Genomic DNA, 21,354 nt, shown 5'->3' with positions numbered 1-21,354 from the left:
TGTATATTTTTTTCTATACACACTAAACCCTTTTAAATGATACCAGAATAATAGGGGTTCACATCATTGTAATAATTGTAATACACTGAATATCTTAAATCAAACAGTGTGATATATGTTATTTTGTATGTTTATGCCGGGGTTTAAATAAACCCCTGACCAACGTTTTGTTGTTTAAGTAAAATTATTTAAATCATAGGTCAAACCTGATGTGTTTTTTTTAAAGTGACACACTCATTCAAAGTCAATGCATACACCAAAAACGTATACCAAACATCAATTCTGACTGATACAACTTAAAGTACTTAATCGAAATGATGCATTTATGGAAAATATTAATTATTGATAACAAGATATTAACCGTGTTTAATAGCAGGAACGCAAAAATATTGAATGATTGGTGAATGCTAAAAAATTAACTTGGTCTACTATAGGTAGAAATACCGTGTTTCAAATTAAACTCGGTATCCTTCACAAAAACCATTATTTTCGACATTTATTCATTATGTTTATAATATTTAAACATAATTATTAATTGTGTTAAATCTTGTTTTGGAGTAAGAGTGCATCTTCAATTGGACATTCTGCTGTTGTAGCTCAAGGGTCGTTAATATTTACGAACAAAGGTTCCGGAACTAGAAAAAGAACGTGTACCTAAAAGAAGTGTGGACGTACCTTAACTTTTAGGGAAACCAATTTAACAAATCGAGGAAGGGTCAATTATTTGTAACTAAAAATGTTAGCAAATAATATAATTAATTAGGACTCGATTCAAATGTAGAAAAAAAAGTTAAAGAAACTATTGAAAATAAATCGTTATGCATATTGGTTTTGTTAATCAGGGAGCAAATAGACAAATACACTATTCGGCATTATTGGAAAAACAGTTTAGATAATGGGAATACGCTTTCATTATAATTACATTATCCAACGACGTTACGTGTAGAAGACGCTCTCGACTTTGAGCTTAATCGTGGATTTATAAAATGATCGCGGTTTAAAAATATGGACACACTAAGAGACCGGTTAAAATAGCTGATAAAAGTGCGGACGCTACCACCTTTTTTAAAAGTTAAAATGACATGTATGTTTTAACAAAACATCAATGCAGTCGATTCATTTGATTAAACTGCAACGATGTTTTTGGAAAAAGAAACAAACTGATTATTCTAAAGACAACAGTGTATGCAAAGTTTAACCATATATCTGAGTATATATCTTACAGCTAAATATAAAATATAACAAAGAAATACTAGTTGGAAGAGTGTAAATAAAAAAGAAAAAAACAACAACGAGGATTTAAACACAGCCAAACACTTGACCAAATCGAAGATGTGGGAAATGTTTACTATTATAGGTAAGAGAAATGTTTTATTATCAACCTTGTTATTTCTATATAATCATGGTATATTTATTATCGTGGGGTAATATTTAGCATAACGTTGAAAAAATATTATTCCATTGTCAATTATTCCTTCATCTATTCTGTTCAAAATAATGAATTTATTTCATTGCATGGCATGTTATATCTAGATACATAATATTTCCTTCTATTGACGGGTTTTGGGTACTTAAAAACAAATAAATATGGCGCGTGCTTTTATTGAAAGATTAATTTGTGCTATTGGTATAGCGATTCTAGACAAATTTAAAACAGGAAATCGATTCAGTTCTTTGCTCAATGTGTTTAAGTCGTCGTGTTGAACAAACTAATTAATCATATGGTGGCTAATAATTATTTTCATGTCTGTGATTAAAAACCCCACCTCAATTTATGCGTCTTAGTATTAAGATAATATGAATGAATAATTATCTTTCGAAGAAGGTTTCGTCAGTGTTTGTATTTAATATTTTATTCTTTACCTCTTGTTTATGAGTATACGTACTCACCTCTGATCAGATAATTTCTCAAAATGTGAACTCGGCAAAACAAGTGAAGACAGGAATTTAAAGCTACTTTTCTGAGTACTTGAAACAATATTTACTATTTGTACAATGTCTGTCAAAAGGTGCTGAATTAGAAGACGTTCAAGGAAAAATTATCATTAAAGAATGAACAATACATACACAAATGTCCTTAAATTTGTTATCATCCTACTTATATCACATATCTATGACAAGATTTTGATAAGCTTAATTAAGCATAGAGACCTCTTTAACATTAGCATACGTATTTCAACGATCGGTTTCGAACTTTGATATCAATATAAAGTAATTATTAGTAAGCTTAATTAAGCGTAGAAACCTCTTAAATATACATACTTCAGCTATCGGTTTCGTACTTTGATTACACTTTGATATACTTATTTCGTAAACCATATAACTTCTGACAGTATGAATTTAACATATAGACAAAACCACAATCGAGTTAAAAGCCGACTAAATGTTATAATAGCTTGTACTTTTGTTCGCTTGATTAGTTTTATTTATACCAGGCGTGTTCATTCTTTGTTTTATTTGTTTGTTTGTAACTGTATCAAGCTTTTCTTCCATTCTTGCATTTATACCTAGAGATCTTCATTATGAATGTTTAGTTGTAACAGTTTATGCGCAAAGGGCTAATTAAAGATCATAAATTTAAAACCCCAATGAGATTTCAATTTTATGATCGATTGCATTATGTTCTAAATTTATCCTATATTTTGTCATTTTTTTCGATTGGTTGCTCAATTCTAGGTGTATTCTTTGTAGTTCATGGTAAGGCCATAGTATATGTCAAAAGTTGTGTTTCACTGCATCTAAGCAATACATAAAAACACACATTTACTAAATCAACGATATATGTGTCTTTTTAATATGGATCTCTGATGTTTTTAATGCTTATTACCTTATTACAAACAAACTGCAAAACCAGTGTATGAGTATGATGAAATAATGGCACTTCTGCTTTTAATGTACACTTTTAATATGATTATGGATTACGGTCTGTGTTATTGAATTATCGTAGATTACAACTCGTCCATATAAACTTAGTTTGAATTAATATTACATAATTAATGATGCTAAAGACAAGACCTTCATGTCGCCGGGAAAAACACATGATATGGAAAAATACCATTTACATAATACATTACGAAACATACATTACATCAATGGCAACTCTAAGTTGGCTTTGCGAATCTTACAAAAACAAATTGCACATATGTATACATAATATTGCCAATATCACGAATAGTGTTCACTGAACTACAAACTTAGTCTACTTCTGTGGAACATTACAAATGTACCATTACGCGATTCATTTCCCAGACAAATTCATTGGCCCATTCCATCAATTGCGTCCGTCACATTCCAGTGCCATAAAGCGTCATGAGATTTAGCATTTTCTGTATCATACTGGCACGCAAAAATGTTTTAACACTCCAGCGGACAGAGCACGTGGCTGGCATTACTAGCACAAATTTCAGAAAAGTCATAGTTTCTGAGAACAGTTTTCTAGACACCGGATTCATGGCATGTTTGTGTCTATAGTTCATTGTCGTTTGGGTTCTTGTTCTGCCCCTAGACAGGGTTTTATTTTATTTATTTTTACTACTGGGCTTGTCCCTGTATTTTTCTTACTTTGAAATAGGTTCCAAAACACGCTGTAACAAAGCACATTTCTTGTCGCTGTTTATCCTTACCGTACAACGGGAGCGTTTTCAAGCTGGCTGAGATATCTTGTCGATATCATCCTTGTAGAACTCTACGGGCCGCTGCCCCTACCACCCAGATCCCATGCCTCTGTAGCCAAAATCATTTATATATTTATAACGTAGAATGATTCGCTTATTTCAAAATTTACTATCGGTATCAGGTAACAGTGGGGCGTATTGTTACAATTGCTATGACACATGGTCACATTAACAAATATACTTTCAAATTGTATTGACAAGGTTCACGAAGACAAAAGGCGGAATCATGATCTTATCTTATCATGATTTAAGAAGACAAAAGCTGGTTAAACAAAATGAACTTTAACCACTTGAGAGTCACGAATGGCAGAACTATTTTGTACGTAATATTGTGATATGAACGCTCGCGTAATGTCATCATTGTTTATATCAGTACTGCACTCTGACTGTCTTAAAATGACGTCATTTAAAAGTGTTTATAAACTCAAAATCGACCTGATATACTTGGAGTTTTTCAGATAAACACTTTAAAGTTATTGTTTTAATCAAATGTATCTTTTAAAACGTGGGTAGTAAACGGGATATCGAGTTTATAACAATATAATGATATATAGTGATATGAACATACATGCTCTCACTCTGGTGCGGAATCGTTACACGCTTATAACGCCGCTTAATATAACGCTTAATATAAAGTCCCTGTCACACTATCCTTGTTGACGCGATTCGACCTGTTTGTAACTGATTTCATTCGCAACATATGGCAACCAACGAAACCTATGCAACCATTTCTGTCAATAATTGGGATTAGGATAAGATAGTCGATCATTTAATTTGAGGTTTTTCAAAATGTCAGTAATGGTTAAAAAAAAGTCGGCAGCCGTTTACCGAGTATACGGCGAAATGCTTAAACCTCGGTTGAGACCGATCGGTGAATTTCTGGTACTTGTAACGACTGAACGGTTTTGGTCGGCTAGAGGTTGTCGATCGATCACATCTACATACTGCATTCAAAAAAAGGTCTTTTTCAGGGTTAAACTATTGATCTCTGATTTGTCAAGATGTTTGACAAGACAGTGGAAAAAAACCCCGGATCACTGGTCGATTTGCATAATAGCTCTTCGAGACCGCTAAGATACAAATGTAATCTCGGGGTGGCCAAACCGGTGTAAACCATTTTCTTTAGCATGCTCCAAACATATGTTGTGACCGAATGCGTCTTGTGATAGCTTTGAAATAGTGCAGCGACCTCAGCAAAACCATTCGAAGACTTTTGAACTCTCTCCTTTGAATTTTAGTTACGATTGTTTACGTTTATCTGGCGGAGTATAGCGCCTATTTTTAACTTCTTTTTTTAATGGTGGTCATTTGTTGTAATGAAGTATACATATAAAATGAAAGTGTTAGTTGTACCTGATGCTACATTTGTAACCCGATGAACGTTATTATTTCATATTCTGAATGTTTTTTGTTATCATAGTTGAAAGAATCTGGTAATAAAATATTCATATACTGTTTGTTGAGTTTTTCCGATCATATTTTCATAAAATAATTGAATATCAGACATTAGTATTGATCATTAATCAAGTTGTTTAATGGACCAATTAGTGAATTAATTATCTGCTTGCCTTATGGGTCCTCCCAAAGGCGATGGTGAACTAGCCCAACGTTCCAAATCACTCACCATGTATATGGTTGAGTTCAATTATTGCGATAAATTGGACACCAACTTGCGTAAAATTTTTGAATAAAATATTTAAAAAATCACAGATTGTAATTGGCCTATGACAAACGTCAAACACGCAGTATTTACTACGTTTTACTACTGACACAAGTAAACATTGGTGGAAAAAATGATTTACTGTACAAACCCTGTGAAATAATTTTTTGGTGCATTTGTCAGAATCGGTATACGTAAAATAAATGTTTATATAAAATCTTACAAATATATTCATGTCCCCAAAAGGCAAGGTGTTAATCTTGGTCGGGACATTTACAAACTATTGTATCCTGCGTTTACTTGCATCGTCACATCGGGCCACGTCGGGGAAGAAATTTAAAGAAATCGATACTATCTGGTCAATAATTTAATAAAGACTACACGGACAAGCCAAGTAGTCAAACTAATTAAGCCCCTTTCAGTGGCACAAAAAATGTACCGAAAAGACACACTGGACGAGAGACATAAACCGTACAAACGCCATCAACAGAACATTTATCAATAATAATAAAATTAGCTAAAAGACATTACCGATGAAAGTTCATGTTATAATATGAACTGTTAAAATAAATCCAAGTATGGTGTGTTATGTACCAGTTTCTGCAATTCTACCATGTGCTAATTATGCATTTACGATGCCTGAATAACATCACACTTATTGTTTATTATTGTATATATGTTGCTAAACTGTAAGGCTATGGCCATATAAACTGGTTTAAACCACGAGTAGAATTATGTTCTGACGTGTTGACCTCGAGTGTAACTCACCATTGCATGGCCATAATCCTACCATTTATCGGTAAAGCTATATTGATGTGTTGTTGGTTTGTTTCGAGGTGTTTGTATGTTTGTGCCTGTCGTTCAGTGTCGTAACGCCGTTACCCTGTGCCTCTTAACAACGGTCTCTGTACCCTAAATTAAGGAATGAATTGCGGGGTTTATGTCATTATCGGGGTATGAACGCAATTGGGCTAGTCAAAGTGTGTGGACGCGTACTTTGACCAGTCCAATTGCGTTTATATCCCCGATAATGACATCAACCCCGCAATTCATTACTTATATTTACACCAAAAGTTCCTTATTTCATTTAAGAATTGTTTAAAATAATACTTCATCTCATTTAAGAAATACATTCATTAATCCTTTCTTACCCATTATGTAAACAGAACGACCCGACTGTTACCGGAAACATTTTTTTCAAATGACGTCGCAATAATGCGGGAAAAGATCAACCACTTGAAATCACCTTTAAACGTAAAATTTAAACACTAATGGCAACAATACATTTAAAATATAACTAATTAACACTTTCTAAAATGTTGATTTATATTTTACGGTACCTGCTGATACAATACAAAGAATAACAAGATCAATAGTTTTCTTGTATATTGTAATGCGATGAATTGCGAGAATTATTGTATACTGGGCTTGTCGCTGTAGTTTTATTGTATTATACTATTTGAATTATTGTATACTGGGCTTGTCGCTGTAGCTTTATTGTAGTATTATATTTGAATTATTGTAAACTGGGCTTGTCACGGTAGTTTTATTGTATTATACTATTTGAATTATTGTATACTGGACTTGACCCTGTAGTTTTCACTGTATTGTTTATATTTAATCTCTGACTACTGGTCTTGTCCCTGTAGTTTTCATTGTTTCATTGACATTCGATTGTTTGATAACTTGGGATGTCCCGGTAGTATTTTTGGTATTTTACTATTTGAATTGTTGTATACTGGGGTTTACCTTGTAGTTTTCATTGTATTATATATAATTCATGTTTTACCTCTGGGCTTGTCGTAATGTCTTTGATTGTATTTGTAAGACTTTTCTCGTTTTTAGTGTTGCTAAAGATATACAGACATTTCAAAAGGTTTAGTTTTAATGAGCTAAACGTAAAGCATTAACTACTAAAAGAAACAACAACAACCTGTAACGCTAGTTTATACCACTCTATTTGCAGCAGGGCTGGTACTTGTGACAGCACAAGTCGTTAGGGGTATGTCCCCATCATACAGCACGGACCTGGAGACAGAGCTACGTACAGCCTTGTTTACAGGATATGAGGTTCTCCAAAGACCCGCTAAACAGGTCCCAGTGACAGTGTCGATGAATCTGATCACCGTCAATTCCTTGGTACGTGTGTATCTTCCTAACTACCATCATTTTTTTCAATTTTTATTAGGAATTTGATTTTTCTCTTTGTAAATCGCATATATTAGCTCAACCAACTAGCAAAAATTTAGGTTTTCGCATCTGAAAAGTAGTGTCGTTGGTGTTCGTAAGCAACATTTTTGTGGTTAGATTCATATATTATAAAACAATATAGATATTACAAAAAATATTTTAAAATAGCTTTTGTAGTTTTATTTAACATATTCTGCAAAAGAAAAAAACAAATGCATCTTCAATTGTTATTTCAATATCATATTTGATTTTCAGGACATCAAGGCACAGACCCTTTCCACATCCGGTTTCTTGAAATTGTAAGTACTTACTCTTTAATATGTCGATCATATTATCATTTATCATTCGTCCGCGTCATATAAAATACATTTATAAATGGGATCATTAGCTCATCTGCACCTTGTACGACATCACAAGGTATATCAGGAAGAAAATGGGTTTAAAGGTTTAAACCCGGAATCGTCGTCTCCTGTGCATCATTGCTTTACACCGGGCCCGATAAAGCGCCTTGCGATCTTTTCGAAACGAGCTAGGGTAACGCACCAGGATCGCAATGTTTCTCGACCTGTTTATCAACTCTGTTATTATCAAGTTGTGACTAAAACTTGCAGTTATCTTAATCTCATGAAACTTATGGCATTTCAAACAATGCGCTGGCAGTCCTCAAAGACCCACATACGCCAAAAACACGCTCAACGGGTGTATCCAACGTGTTATGGTCTACATATGTTGAAAAATGCATACATTGTTTCTAAGTAATTTAAACTGTATAAACTTGCTGACTAATTTCATCAACGATAGCGATAAATTTTGCTATAATCATTATCGTTTTTTTTTTTATATTTTGGAATCATATATTATGTCCGCAATTTTAACACATATTTTCATGGTTCAAAGAGTTATGTTCATTTGAAAATTGCTTCCGATTTTTGATATAAGTGTGTATAATCGATAATTCAACAAAATAACTTTGGTTTCAAGGAAACGCTTATAGACTGTTCTAACAATTTCAATCTTACCAAATATTACATATAGATTATATTGTGTTCCAGTATTTTTGTATTTTTAGGTTAATTAAAAAGACAATTTAGAAGCGACCTATCAATTTTTTAGCAATTCTACATTTCTGAGTATCTTAACCGTTATATCATTCATGTGTTTTTATTTTCAAAAGTCGTGGCCTGACGACCGTCTTGTATGGGGATCGGATACCAACTACAGTAATATCCCGTTTTTGTTCTCAACCGAAACATACGCCTGGACACCGAAAGTCGTAATTGAAAATAGGTAATTATAGCAAGGAGTTTCTGACAATTTTGTAATTTGTCGAATTTTTGTACTATTTTCTTCTTCTCCTATGGCGATCTTGCCAATATATGTCACTTTTGGTGGAAAAAAGAACCCTCTATATTTTGGAATATGTGTACGCTAGTTCATTTATCTGCAAAGCGTTCTAGCTTTCTATTGCGTGGCTTTTGTGTACAGAAATAAATATATTTTTAAATGGGTTTTCTGTGTATGCACTTTAACCTGTGACATATTTGCAATGAAAATGGTTTTGCTTCTTTAACTTAATAATGAACTGAACTTGACTAGTTGCTTCGAAATGAAATAAAAACAAAACAATTTGAAGGTGACCATTAATGAGGCACTATGGGAATTAATATATAGTTCATCAAGTCGGTAAAAAAGCAAAATGGATGTACAAATGTATCTTTATTATGAAAAAGGATTTGCTAATACAAAGAATAATAACTGATAGATGAAAGAAGGATTTGGTAACGATTAGCCAATAAAAAGAATAAACATGAATATGCGAAAGAAAGATTTGCCTATATATTTGATAAATATAATATCTATATTTTAAAGGAAGATGTGCAGATACCCTATTTTGATATTCTAGAAGAGGACTGGTCCTTTTAAATTATCCGAGAGCAGTGTTATATCTCGTACATATATTTCTGTAGAATGTTTAATACGTATATCGTTTTTAAGCATTAACTTATTTTATGAGAAGCAATTTTCTTTATGCATTATATTTCTACTGCTCCGTTGAGTCTTTAAACAATACAATGTTGAGGCAGAGCGAGCCGTTTTGAAAAGGAGCACTAAGATAAAAAACCCAAAACCTAACCCCTTACTACCGTGTAATTCAATCTAAGCTTCCTATTCCTATTTAAACATTTTCACCTCGAAAGGTGGAATTATGTATGCTTTGGTACAGATATTGTTGGGTAACAAACATAAGAAGATAAGCTGAGACCACTCGTGGACAATAAATACAAACACTGTCAACAACTCCCTATATAGCGAAACTTTATTTTCGAAAATCACTATCACTAAGAGTCAAATCCAATTATTCTGAAAGATCCAGAAAACACACAACCACTGAAGTGCACTTAAGCCACAACTGTAAGGATAGATATCTCTATCTTTAATACAGTAGTTATATTCTGGAACAAATATGTTCGAATGCAAAACAATAATGGTTGGTGCAACACTGTCAAAGCTCCCTAAACATTCTTTAGCGATACTTTTCTTTTTAAAACCGACTATCATATCCATTGCTATCAAAGAACCAGAAGTTGAAACTTGAACCCTGACTGTTTTGGTAATTAATTCCCTCCTCCCTGTCGTGTATTTAAAAGACATCGCATTAGATGATTCGGTTATTGTACTGGAATGAAAATAATAAATAAATGCCAAAGATTCTTTGTGAATAGGTGAGACACATATGAACTTCCTTTCAACTCATTAGAATTTGTTTTGATGTGGTTGGAAGTAGTAAACCCAAACAAATTGTAGGACAAATTAACTCTCCAAGGTACTCATTATACATAAATTGGATAGCTCATTAATGATCATATATCATATTCCTTGACTAATTAAGATTTATTGTTTGTAACATGAATCTAATCTACTCATGTAAGTTCTTTTATTTTGCAAGGTATTAATTTCGAGACATTTCGCATTAAGTGTTTTTCCTTATTTTGAAACTTTTAAAAAATTGTGACATTTCGTATTCGGAAGCATCATACAGATTGAATATGTTGCTAGGTTATGAATAAGCGACCAGTTTTATTCGTGAAAAAATGCGAAACAATTTAACCCTCAGAAAATTAAACTACATGCATGTGCAATAGTAACAGGACAATAAAATGTATGGCCACGCTTTAGTTAGAACTTGCCTGCTTATCTAAACTTCTAAAGGTATGAACATATACAATCCAACTTATTTATTTAAAAGTGTCAATGTTCTAAATCGTAGTACCTGGCATCAAGTTAAAGGTCAGCTCTTACAGGAAAAGCAAATAACTCTGATACTGTAACATTCGTTTGATTTCTGACACAATCGTCGGTGCAGGTTTATTATCATAGTCAGTAAATTTCATTTTTTTTTTTATTAAAACGAGTTTCTTGGTTTGCCATTCTATTATACATGTAGTTATTTTTTTTTATATTATTATTTAAATATATTGTAATATAAATTAGAACTAATTGTATTGTTTTGGCGAAGTATGTTTATCAAACACAAACAAAATGTTATATTCTTTATGAATTTCAAATGACTTGACATACATTTATCTAACTATCTATACAACTGATTAACGGTGCGCATCACCTGGAAATTTATACAAAATGCTACCTTTTTTGGTATCACCCCGCCCAAAAGAGGTTTGTATCACTTAAGGGGATGATGTCTTTAAATATCTTGCTATTTTTGTGGTTAAGTCCTTTAAACAGATTTGCAGACAAATCGTATTTCAGGCATATCCTTTTTATTAGGTTGCAGACATGTGTTAGTGTATTTTAGATGTTAACATCGAAATTAGTTCATGTTTAAAGTTTATTAATTAACAATATATTACGTCTTTGCATGGTAACATTTAAAAAAAAACACCATTATGACGCTACTATTATGTAATTTATATTAAAGGGAGGTTATATAACACAATTTAACTATTGTTATAAAGCAATTTATTTCATTGACTTGTTTCTGACATAACGTTATGCTATTATCAAAAAGCTTTCGTCGAAAACTATGAAAGTATTTAAACATAACATTGTGTTAATTTGAAATTAAAATTACTATCAACACTCTTTGGACCTTATTATGGATGGTTTACGTAAACTTGATGAAGCGTAACATAGTTTACATGGTTATAGCACGATCAGCTGCTAAAACATGATTAACGAAAAAAAACCAAACCAAACAGCAACTGCCAAATACTCGGTTGGACCTTTGTTTTGTAAATTCAAGCCTTATATCAAATTCCAATAGCGCTAAAACATATTAACTTTAAAGATCTAATGTGATTTTTAGAAGATATTTCATCGAATCTTTCAATCGAGCATTTTGTTCACAATGTTTGATGTCTGAGCACAAGTCCCTTTTAAATTCTCTGTTAAGTAAGCATAATACATGTGTCCTTTTAAACAAATGTGGGTGTTCTGAGACCGTAGCAATTTTATGATATAATATTTTATCAAGCATTTGCATTTCAACGCAAACACGTTACTAGATGATAAACGGTTTCAGGCGCTAAGACTTTTGGAACTTACTAACCACCAATGTATTGAGGCTTGTTATCATTGCCTTTATCTTAAGGAAAATATATTTGCATTATGGTACCCCAGACGTGAATCTTTTATCATCAATATTTTTGCCATTGTTTTGAATATTTTTATATTTATTTGAAAGAAAAAAATATCATCAAGAAACCAGACTATGTTGCTGGCTGATATTCTGGAAAATTATGACACAAAAATATGCCCATATTCCATCTGTGAAAATGATAAAATTCAAAATATAACACACTTTTGGTAAAATATATTTTCACTTGATCAGTGTGTACTTAAAGATAAATAAACTTTTTTATTATTTTGAAACATTTTTCCTTTAGGCCTACCCCACTCTCTTGGGTTTACTGGAAATCAGCCACAGAAAATCACAGATATCTCCCCTGATGCCTTTTTTACCGGACTGTCATAATTACTCATTTTCATAACTCAAACAATCATTCGTATTCCATGTGAGACACATTATTAATACGTGTGTATTATTGTCTATGTTTCTTCGTTCCATTCATTATTTTTATAAATCATCTCCTGATTTAGTGTGAATGACCTTGAAGTGTTCAGCGACGTGAACACTCTCATCCGACTGAATGCCTTGGGTACCGCTAGGTGGACACCAGGGGGCGTGTTCGAAACGAGTTGTGAGGCGGATATCACCTACTACCCACTTGATACGCAGACATGCAGGTAATTATTTTCATTCTTATATTATTGATCCTCCTCAAAATTTGAATATTTATAAAGGCTGACATTATGACACACTTAACACCAAAATCAATTTATTGATCGATTTCATATAACTAAAACAACTTTTAAATGCATTCCAGCATAGTCTTAACAACATGGTCGTATACATCAAGCGAGATATCTCTGTCATTTGTCGATGACCCATTCATTTTGGATAACTTTGATGTAAACTAAAACAACTTTTAAATGCATTATTCCAGCATAGTCTTAACAACATGGTCGTATACATCAAGCGAGAGATCTCTGTCATTTGTCGATGACCCATTTAATTTGGATAACTTTGATGTAAACTAAAACAACTTTTAAATGCATTATTCCAGCATAGTCTTAACAACATGGTCGTATACATCAAGCGAGAGATCTCTGTCATTTGTCGATGACCCATTTATTTTGGATAACTTTGATGTAAACTAAAACAACTTTTAAATGCATTATTCCAGCATAGTCTTAACAACATGGTCGTATACATCAAGCGAGATATCTCTGTCATTTGTCGATGACCCATTTATTTTGGATAACTTTGATGTAAACTAAAACAACTTTTAAATGCATTATTCCAGCATAGTCTTAACAACATGGTCGTATACATCAAGCGAGATATCTCTGTCATTTGTCGATGACCCATTCATTTTGGATAACTTTGATGTAAACTAAAACAACTTTTAAATGCATTATTCCAGCATAGTCTTAACAACATGGTCGTATACATCAAGCGAGAGATCTCTGTCATTTGTCGATGACCCATTTATTTTGGATAACTTTGATGTTAACTAAAACAACTTTTAAATGCATTATTCCAGCATAGTCTTAACAACATGGTCGTATACATCAAGCGAGATATCTCTGTCATTTGTCGATGACCCATTTATTTTGGATAACTTTGATGTAAACTAAAACAACTTTTAAATGCATTATTCCAGCATAGTCTTAACAACATGGTCGTATACATCAAGCGAGATATCTCTGTCATTTGACGATGACCCATTTAATTTGGATAACTTTGATGTAAACTAAAACAACTTTTAAATGCATTATTCCAGCATAGTCTTAACAACATGGTCGTATACATCAAGCGAGATATCTCTGTCATTTGACGATGACCCATTTAATTTGGATAACTTTGATGTAAACTAAAACAACTTTTAAATGCATTATTCCAGCATAGTCTTAACAACATGGTCGTATACATCAAGCGAGATATCTCTGTCATTTGACGATGACCCATTCATTTTGGACAATTTTAGTGTAAGTAATTTTGGGTTTCATTTCCACTTGTAATGACAAGATTACGGTGTACAATATTGTAGCGCTGAGCTTGTAGTTAAGTGTTTGTGTGGCCTTGGTAATTGTGGAGTTCCAGTAAACAGAATATTGCTGCATTTTAAGGTAACTGCCCACGTTGTATCTATAGTTTTATTTGATGTCAGGCATGGACTATTTGTAATTATATATTAACATATCGTGAGACTGGTTATCTGTTTTGCTGCAACTGTCTTTTAAATACATTTATTCTGAAATTTTGTTTATTGATTAATATTTTATTGAACATTGCTAACAATGAACGAATCACTAATTATTTTAGAATATAGTACCACATTTACGTCATATTGTCTGATAACATCACTTGGGTGATGCAACTTATTTTTGACTAATGCGGTTTCTTTTGTCAATGAACATATAAAACTAGTCTATTTATCTATACATTTTCTGACCGTTTATTTTTATTTAGGAAAATGGCGAATGGGAGTTGATTGAGACTTCAAACACTTCGGAATCAGCCGGAAGGTCAAAATCCGAGTCGTTCACTTATGACAGGTGAGTTTGTATTCATGAGATGTACCAACTGATTAAGAAGTTTAGGTCCGTCTGAATCCTGCAGTTACGATGGGTGAGATTGTTTTGGCAGGTTGACCAAGATTCGGTAGTGAAAGTCCTTTGGAGATAGTGAAGACCTTGAACTAGACCTAAACTTACGATATATGATTCTATATTAATGAGATGAACTTGTCTTGTTTAGTATAAGTCAGAATCTACAATATTAAAAAGTGACAATAGTTTTGGGTCGAGTCAAATCCTTTTTTAGGTGCGGGTGTACATACACTTGCGATGCTTTACAAATTATGTGACTCAGTATTAAGTATTGTTAACAACTGTAGGCCTATATGATAATATTAACTACAATGACTGAATTTACCAAATTGTCTTTATGGAGAACCCTCACGATAAATTACCATATTTTTTTTAAAAAAAAGGCCAGCTATCATATTTGTGACTATATATGACATACACTCACTACAGTTGGAAATATATAAAATGAAAATCTCTCTCTCTCTCTCTCTCTCTTTTTGTATCTCGGCCTGTATCCCCCCTCTCTCTCCCCCTCTCCTCTCTCACTCTCCTCTCTGTCTGTCTGTTTATATTTCTGCCTCTATTTCTCTCTTCCCCCTCTCCATCTCTCTCTGTCTGTATGTCTGCCCCCCCCTCTCTCTCTCCCTGTTTGTATTGTGGCCTCTCTCTCCCTTTCTCTGTGTCTGTTTGTATGTCTGCCTCTCTCTCCACCCCCTCTCTCTCTCTTACTGTTTGTATGTCTGCCTCTCTCTCTCCTTCCTTCTCTCACTTTGCCCCCCTCTTCTCTTTCTCCCTCTGTTTATATGTCTGTCTCTTTCTCCCTCCCTCCCTCCCCCCCCCCTCCTCTCTCTCTCTCTCTCTCTCTCTCTCTCTCTCTCTCTCTCTCTCTCTCTCTCTCTCTCAGAGTAGTGTTATTTACAGCAGTGTTATGAACAACAGTGTTTTTTTACAGCAGTGATTTTTACAGCAGTGATTTTTTACAGCAGTGTTATGTTCGGCAGTGTTATGTTCGGCAGTTTTATGTACAGCAGTGTTATTTACAGCAGTGTTATTTTCATAAGTGTTATGTACGGCATGATAATCACCCTTAAACAATGACTTATCCATGCAATTTTCGTTGTATTATTCAGCAGAAGTCAACACAGCTTAATAGAAATATCTACACTATATTTTCATCATTAGTTTTCTTTTTCAGACTGTATTTCACCATGAAGTTGAGGAGGAGACCCCTCTACCATATATTGAACACGATCTTTCCAGTGATTCTCATGTCCTGTCTGATCGTGTTCGTGTTCAAACTGCCACCTGAGTCGGGGGAGCGAATCGGCATGTCGTTGACAGGTTGGTGCAAAAAATGCTTTGTTTTCTGAGTGCATAAAACAACAATTCAGCGATTTTAAAACCACAATCAATCAAGACGGGAATAGGTCGATCTTTCAGCTACCATTTTTTGTGCAAAATCAAACCTGATCACAATATAATTTCAACTCTTAATATTTATACTTCTCGAAAACATAAATATATATCACTTTTGGTTTCGCTGGGTTTTAAGCATGACAGAACTTCCTCGCGATGAAATATGAACGTAATTAAAATCTAACATTCAATAAACAACCAAAAGGAATATTTGTTTTTTTAAGAAATCGATGTTGTTTTTTCTTCAGTTCTTTTGGCCTACGCAGTGTATTTGACGCTAATAACAGACAATATTCCACAAACATCGCTTAGCGCCAGTGTTTTGTGTAAGTTATGGGTATCATTTATCAAAAAAATACAGTAAATGTTATTAAACATTCGTCTTTATTTTTGCTTACCATGTTATGAAGTCGATACATATTGTAGTTGGAAATAAATTATATACGCCCCTGCTAATAATTATTACTTAAGTTCTATTTCAATTACAAAACTCATACTATTTAATAAATTTTTATTTTGTACGGACGATATTTTCCTGCAGATTTATTCATATTTGCATACAAAAGCTTCATTCCGTTGTGAAAATAAAAATGCTGACACTGTTTGACCCCATACACAATCTTAATATATCAACTGTAATACTAAAATAATTATAACAATATTTGTTTAGCCACATACCTCACAATTATTCTGATGTTGAGCACGCTCTCGGTTATCTTCACGATTGTCGTCCTTGACATTTACTTCAACCATGACGATGACGAGGCGCCCACTGATTGGCTGCAGAAATTCACAAAATACTTCTTGGTGAAAATTACGTGCTGGAAAGGTAAGCCGGTTGCAAAATATATACAATTATTTGAATATAGGGAAAGCTGTGAATGGTGTTTTATATTTCATGTGTTTCTGTATTTTTGTAAGGTGTAATACATGTTCTGTCATTTGCTTTGAATATATACTTTATAAGTTTATGATAAACTACAACTGCTTTATAGTATAACAAATATATGTACATTTGATATTTGAAACATAACGGAAACAAAAAGTTAAATGACGATCATACCTTGTTTTAGAGGCAATATTTATGATGTACTTGCTGAATAAAATTTTCCAAAATAAAAGAGATAAGCTCTGTAAAAATATCCATTATATCAGCTTAGTTAACGCTTACCTTTCTATTCGGGTATATATAAAAAGGATACGTTATCATACAGTAAGCATTTCCGACTATTCTTATTAAAAAACTAGATATATGCCGTGTATGTTGAGTTTTCGTAGTTAAAATCCTTGTCAAATATAGCTGAACCTTTTTATCACGAGTGTCAATACATATAGCCCGGAATTAACATAACTGGGTTTTCCCATGCCGGTACAAATAAAAGGTGAATTTCAAGCTATTGAAATTCATGTAACAGTCCAGTGACTCTATTGTTTCCTAAGTAACATGTGTATATTACAACGGTTTAATTTTGTTTGTACCGGAGGATTAGGTCGGAAAAAACAGAATGGCTAAAATTCCGGGCTACAACTATTATGCGGTTACCGTACACGTATTTTAACGTGCCACAGACGATCCAAAACCATATCACAAATCTCTCATGTGTGTCTGCTCTGTTTACGAAACGTACTATTTGCAGTCCTGCTTTACGCTACGTGATCAACTTTAAGGACGCGATATTGTTGGCCTCTGCAAATCTCATATTATATTTCGTTAATTAAAGACACAAAAGTATACAAAAATATATAGTTCTCTTAATAAATATTCCGTTTATCAGGTGCCCTGTGTCGTAAAACAAGATCTTGGTTTACGTAAGGCTTGTTGGTTTGCCCCTGCTGTAGTTTCTATTATATTATTGTCTGTTCTATTTAAGAAATGGACGTAGTATTGCACACAACTCTTAAAAATTACTTCCGTTTCAATGTTGTGGAGTGGTCGACCTTGAACGTTTTCACTTTTTATGACAAGGTCCATCATAAGTCAATTTAAATGAAATCATAAAACATCAGTTCAGTTTATTGGTTCCATCTCTCAGGCCTTTCTAAAAGGACACTTATATCGGTGTCTTCCCAGAAAACGGATCCGCGAGTAATTCATAGCAGCGTTAAGCTGTATTTACATCGAGCAAAATGGATGAGTGTAAATAAACACTATTTAAGGTTAAATAATTGATTGCTGCTCAACAAAAATAAATGTTTACAGAACTGGTGCATCAGCGGAATACTGAACCATTCTTAACAACCACAATTATAATGAATGACTACGCTGCCTGTGGACGTGCATGAATATAAACTGTTCTATTGCAGGAGGAGCGTGTTGCAGACAAGGGAAAGTAAAACCATCGAACGTTTCTGATTCGCGCATTGCTTTGGTAGATCTGGACAAAGTAATCGATGATAACATAGACAGGTATTCGCCAGGTCGCAAGGTGGCACTGCCAGAAGATGATGATGATAATGATGAAAAGAACAAGAAACCTGAGGAAAGACATTACTCATGGAAGGAGGTTGCTCTTATTCTTGATCGCTTCTTTATGTATTTGTTTGTATTTTTGGTTGTTACTGTTACCGTGGTTTGTTTGTCGATTCTCGCTGTTGGTGGACAACAGTAAATGAACATGTTAAGGTGTTTGTGGTGAAAAAAATCAAACTTTTTTTTTGTTATTATGCCAACTCTACATAATAACTATTTCTGTTATACAATGTATGTACTTTTGCTACAACAACTGTTTGCAGTGCTTGGTATCGTTAATATAATCTATCACGTAAACTCTATTAAATAAGGGATGATCTATAACTTGATATCTGAAAGGGAGGCATTTGTTTGCATGAACTTGCAATATAAGTCTTCGTGATTGTTTACTGGAATATTTCAAAATGCGTGCACCATTGTGATATATTTCTGAAAGTCATTTTCTATTGCTATTCAATATCCTAACGTAGTTTCAACTAACATTTCATTCCCCAGTGATAGCATGGGTGCATACTATTTGTAATGAATAAGCATAGTGGTTTCAATAGATTTTCAACCAATGGCAAACATCAGCTTTGTTATTTTACTTATGATTTAACACTGAATATGCTATGTACATTCGTCTTGGGGCTGGGGTAAACAAGTTTACAGTTAAACGAGCTTCATAGACTAACCGCTAATTAAACTAGATTTCATTATTATATTTTGACAGACATTCCTCTTCTTGCTTGCTTCGTTTATGCCTTCATAATGAAAAATGTTAAGTTCACCCAGCAGTTAAATTTGTTGATAACTTATCTAATTAATACCTTCAAGGGAAGCTGAATTTTATTTTGTTAATGTTATCCGTTTTATAAACTCTAACGATATCATTTCCGTTGTGATTCATATATCGTGCTAGTGGACCTAAATGTACGGCATGGTGGTTGGTATTAGAAATGAGCAAAAAATGCGCGCTTGAGCGACGTTTTGAATCTTACGTCAGGTCATGCAGAACATAAAATAACAAGAATCCATTATGAATCACTGTACCACCGTTTCATTGGGCTCTTTGAAATGTGAAATGATTAAAGTGGTATAGTGGATAAGTTGCCCGTCTCGATTTCAAGGTTATGATTTAATGCCCCTCATAGCCTCAGAAAAAGGACATAAGGACTGGTATCTATCCAAGAAACAGACTCTATGCTGTTTTTTTTCCTTTCAGCTTTTGTCGAAACCAAGTTAGATACAATTTTTCATTAGCTAACCAAGTTAAATAATTTGGCATTTCTTAAAATGTAAGCTGACTTGCTAACAATTTGATCACCTTTTTACTTGTATTTGCTATCACCCACAATTTTGTTTAGAAATGATGAGTACTGCGCACGGACACCAATATTTATTTTCTGTAGTGTTACTACCATAAAAGCACATAAACTCAAATTGTTTTGTACTATGATACTTTATCTGTAAGTTTGTGTGTAGATTAATATCTCAAGTTTAGAATAATTATCTCATTTAGATCAAGTTGAATTTTACATTAAATAGAATGAGAATGTACAGGAATATTTATATTTCATTGATCATGTGCTTATTTTTTATAATAGTAATAAAAGGAATAAAAGTTATTTTCTGAATTTGCTTGTTTTTGTTTGAAGAAAATGTGTTGAGGTTCTTGGAATAAGAATTAGATATAATTAATAAGAACAAAATCTGGCACATTAAGTTTTTTAATGATGACATTTAATTTTGTAGTGGCATAGATCTTCAAAATAATGTTAAATCTCCCGAGATTCTTAATCCACTTAAAGACGGTTGGCAAATTAATAAAAATGAGTGCAAAACCTAAATTACACTTAGAATAATATTTAATTGGATACAGATGGCTCATGTATTTTTTGTCTATATCTAAAACAAAAAGGAGAGATGTTTATCTAAATAAAACTAAAGGTTGAAATAAAGCTGACATTTAGTCCTTACATGCATCAAATTTGATGTATTATTTTATGCATACATGTACTATGTTTACTTCGATAACTGTCCAGTAAACCTACTACGTGTTCACGATTTATCTAGTGCAAACAGTGTGTTTTAAGTACAGAAGAACATCCAAATATTTTAGAGCGAACATACTTTGAGGTTACAATTAACATCTTCTCTGAAACAAACGCATATAACGTGTCCACACAATCCATTTCCTTTTTTTGTTTATCCTAACAACTATTTAATTAGCCTATCCGGAAGCATGCCGGAGATGGCTGAGTTGATATGATTGACTCAACCGCAGGGCCTTCTCGACTTCTGCTTGTTAACCCATGTTCGACATTAATTACATGTAATCAGATGCTGATGTTTTACATGCGTCCGTTCATAAACTGCACCGCTTTACCGTCTCGACGGATTCGTGTTTAACGTTTGGAGGAATATCCTATTTTAAATTTACTGCACACATATTTGAGATTCCACAGGCTCAATATAACGTATGATTTGCCTCATCTTTCTTTCATTCTTGACATGGGCCTATCTTGTCAGCCATGTGGGCATGAATACGAGTGTGCATCGATTGATCATCGGAAAGTCATACAAAATTAAACGATGCAAACACAAATAAATTAATGAAAAGCCTGTTTTATCTTGCTTCTTCATTTCATTGCTCATAATGGATGCCGTAGGATGGGTATATATTCTTGTTTATATAAGTGCGGAGAAGCAATGCATTTAATGGAACTTATACATGCTTAATTGTTTTTTATCAAGTAATAATCTTGAAATTGCTATTTTAAAGACATTAA

At 33.3% G+C, this 21,354-nt stretch overlaps 1 protein-coding gene across 1 annotated transcript; it reads left to right on the top strand.

The window, feature by feature from the left end:
- The first annotated feature begins 946 nt into the window (after nt 1-946).
- LOC128240452 (acetylcholine receptor subunit beta-like) lies at nt 947-20,172 on the top strand. Its single transcript, XM_052957094.1, has 11 exons — nt 947-1,357; nt 7,301-7,473; nt 7,780-7,823; nt 8,638-8,811; nt 12,643-12,789; nt 14,010-14,094; nt 14,579-14,664; nt 15,893-16,038; nt 16,362-16,439; nt 16,784-16,942; nt 18,418-20,172. Exons 1-11 carry the CDS (start codon nt 1,333-1,335, stop codon nt 18,720-18,722), a joined length of 1,422 nt encoding a protein of 473 aa, XP_052813054.1. The 5' UTR covers nt 947-1,332; the 3' UTR covers nt 18,723-20,172.
- The last annotated feature ends 1,182 nt before the right edge of the window (nt 20,173-21,354 follow it).

Source organism: Mya arenaria, chromosome 7 (assembly GCF_026914265.1).
Source record: "Mya arenaria isolate MELC-2E11 chromosome 7, ASM2691426v1".
Classification (NCBI taxonomy): Eukaryota; Metazoa; Mollusca; class Bivalvia; order Myida; family Myidae; genus Mya; species Mya arenaria.
This window is presented reverse-complemented; position numbering and strand designations above follow the sequence as displayed.

Excerpts from the sequence above, each read along its gene's own strand:
- LOC128240452 (XM_052957094.1), top strand. The coding sequence starts at position 1,333 with ATGTGGGAAATGTTTACTATTATAG. Across the intron at positions 7,824-8,637 it reads ACATCCGGTTTCTTGAAATT|CAATTCTACATTTCTGAGTA; the intron begins GTAAGTACTTAC and ends TCAATTTTTTAG. Across the intron at positions 14,095-14,578 it reads TCATTTTGGACAATTTTAGT|GAAAATGGCGAATGGGAGTT; the intron begins GTAAGTAATTTT and ends ATTTTTATTTAG.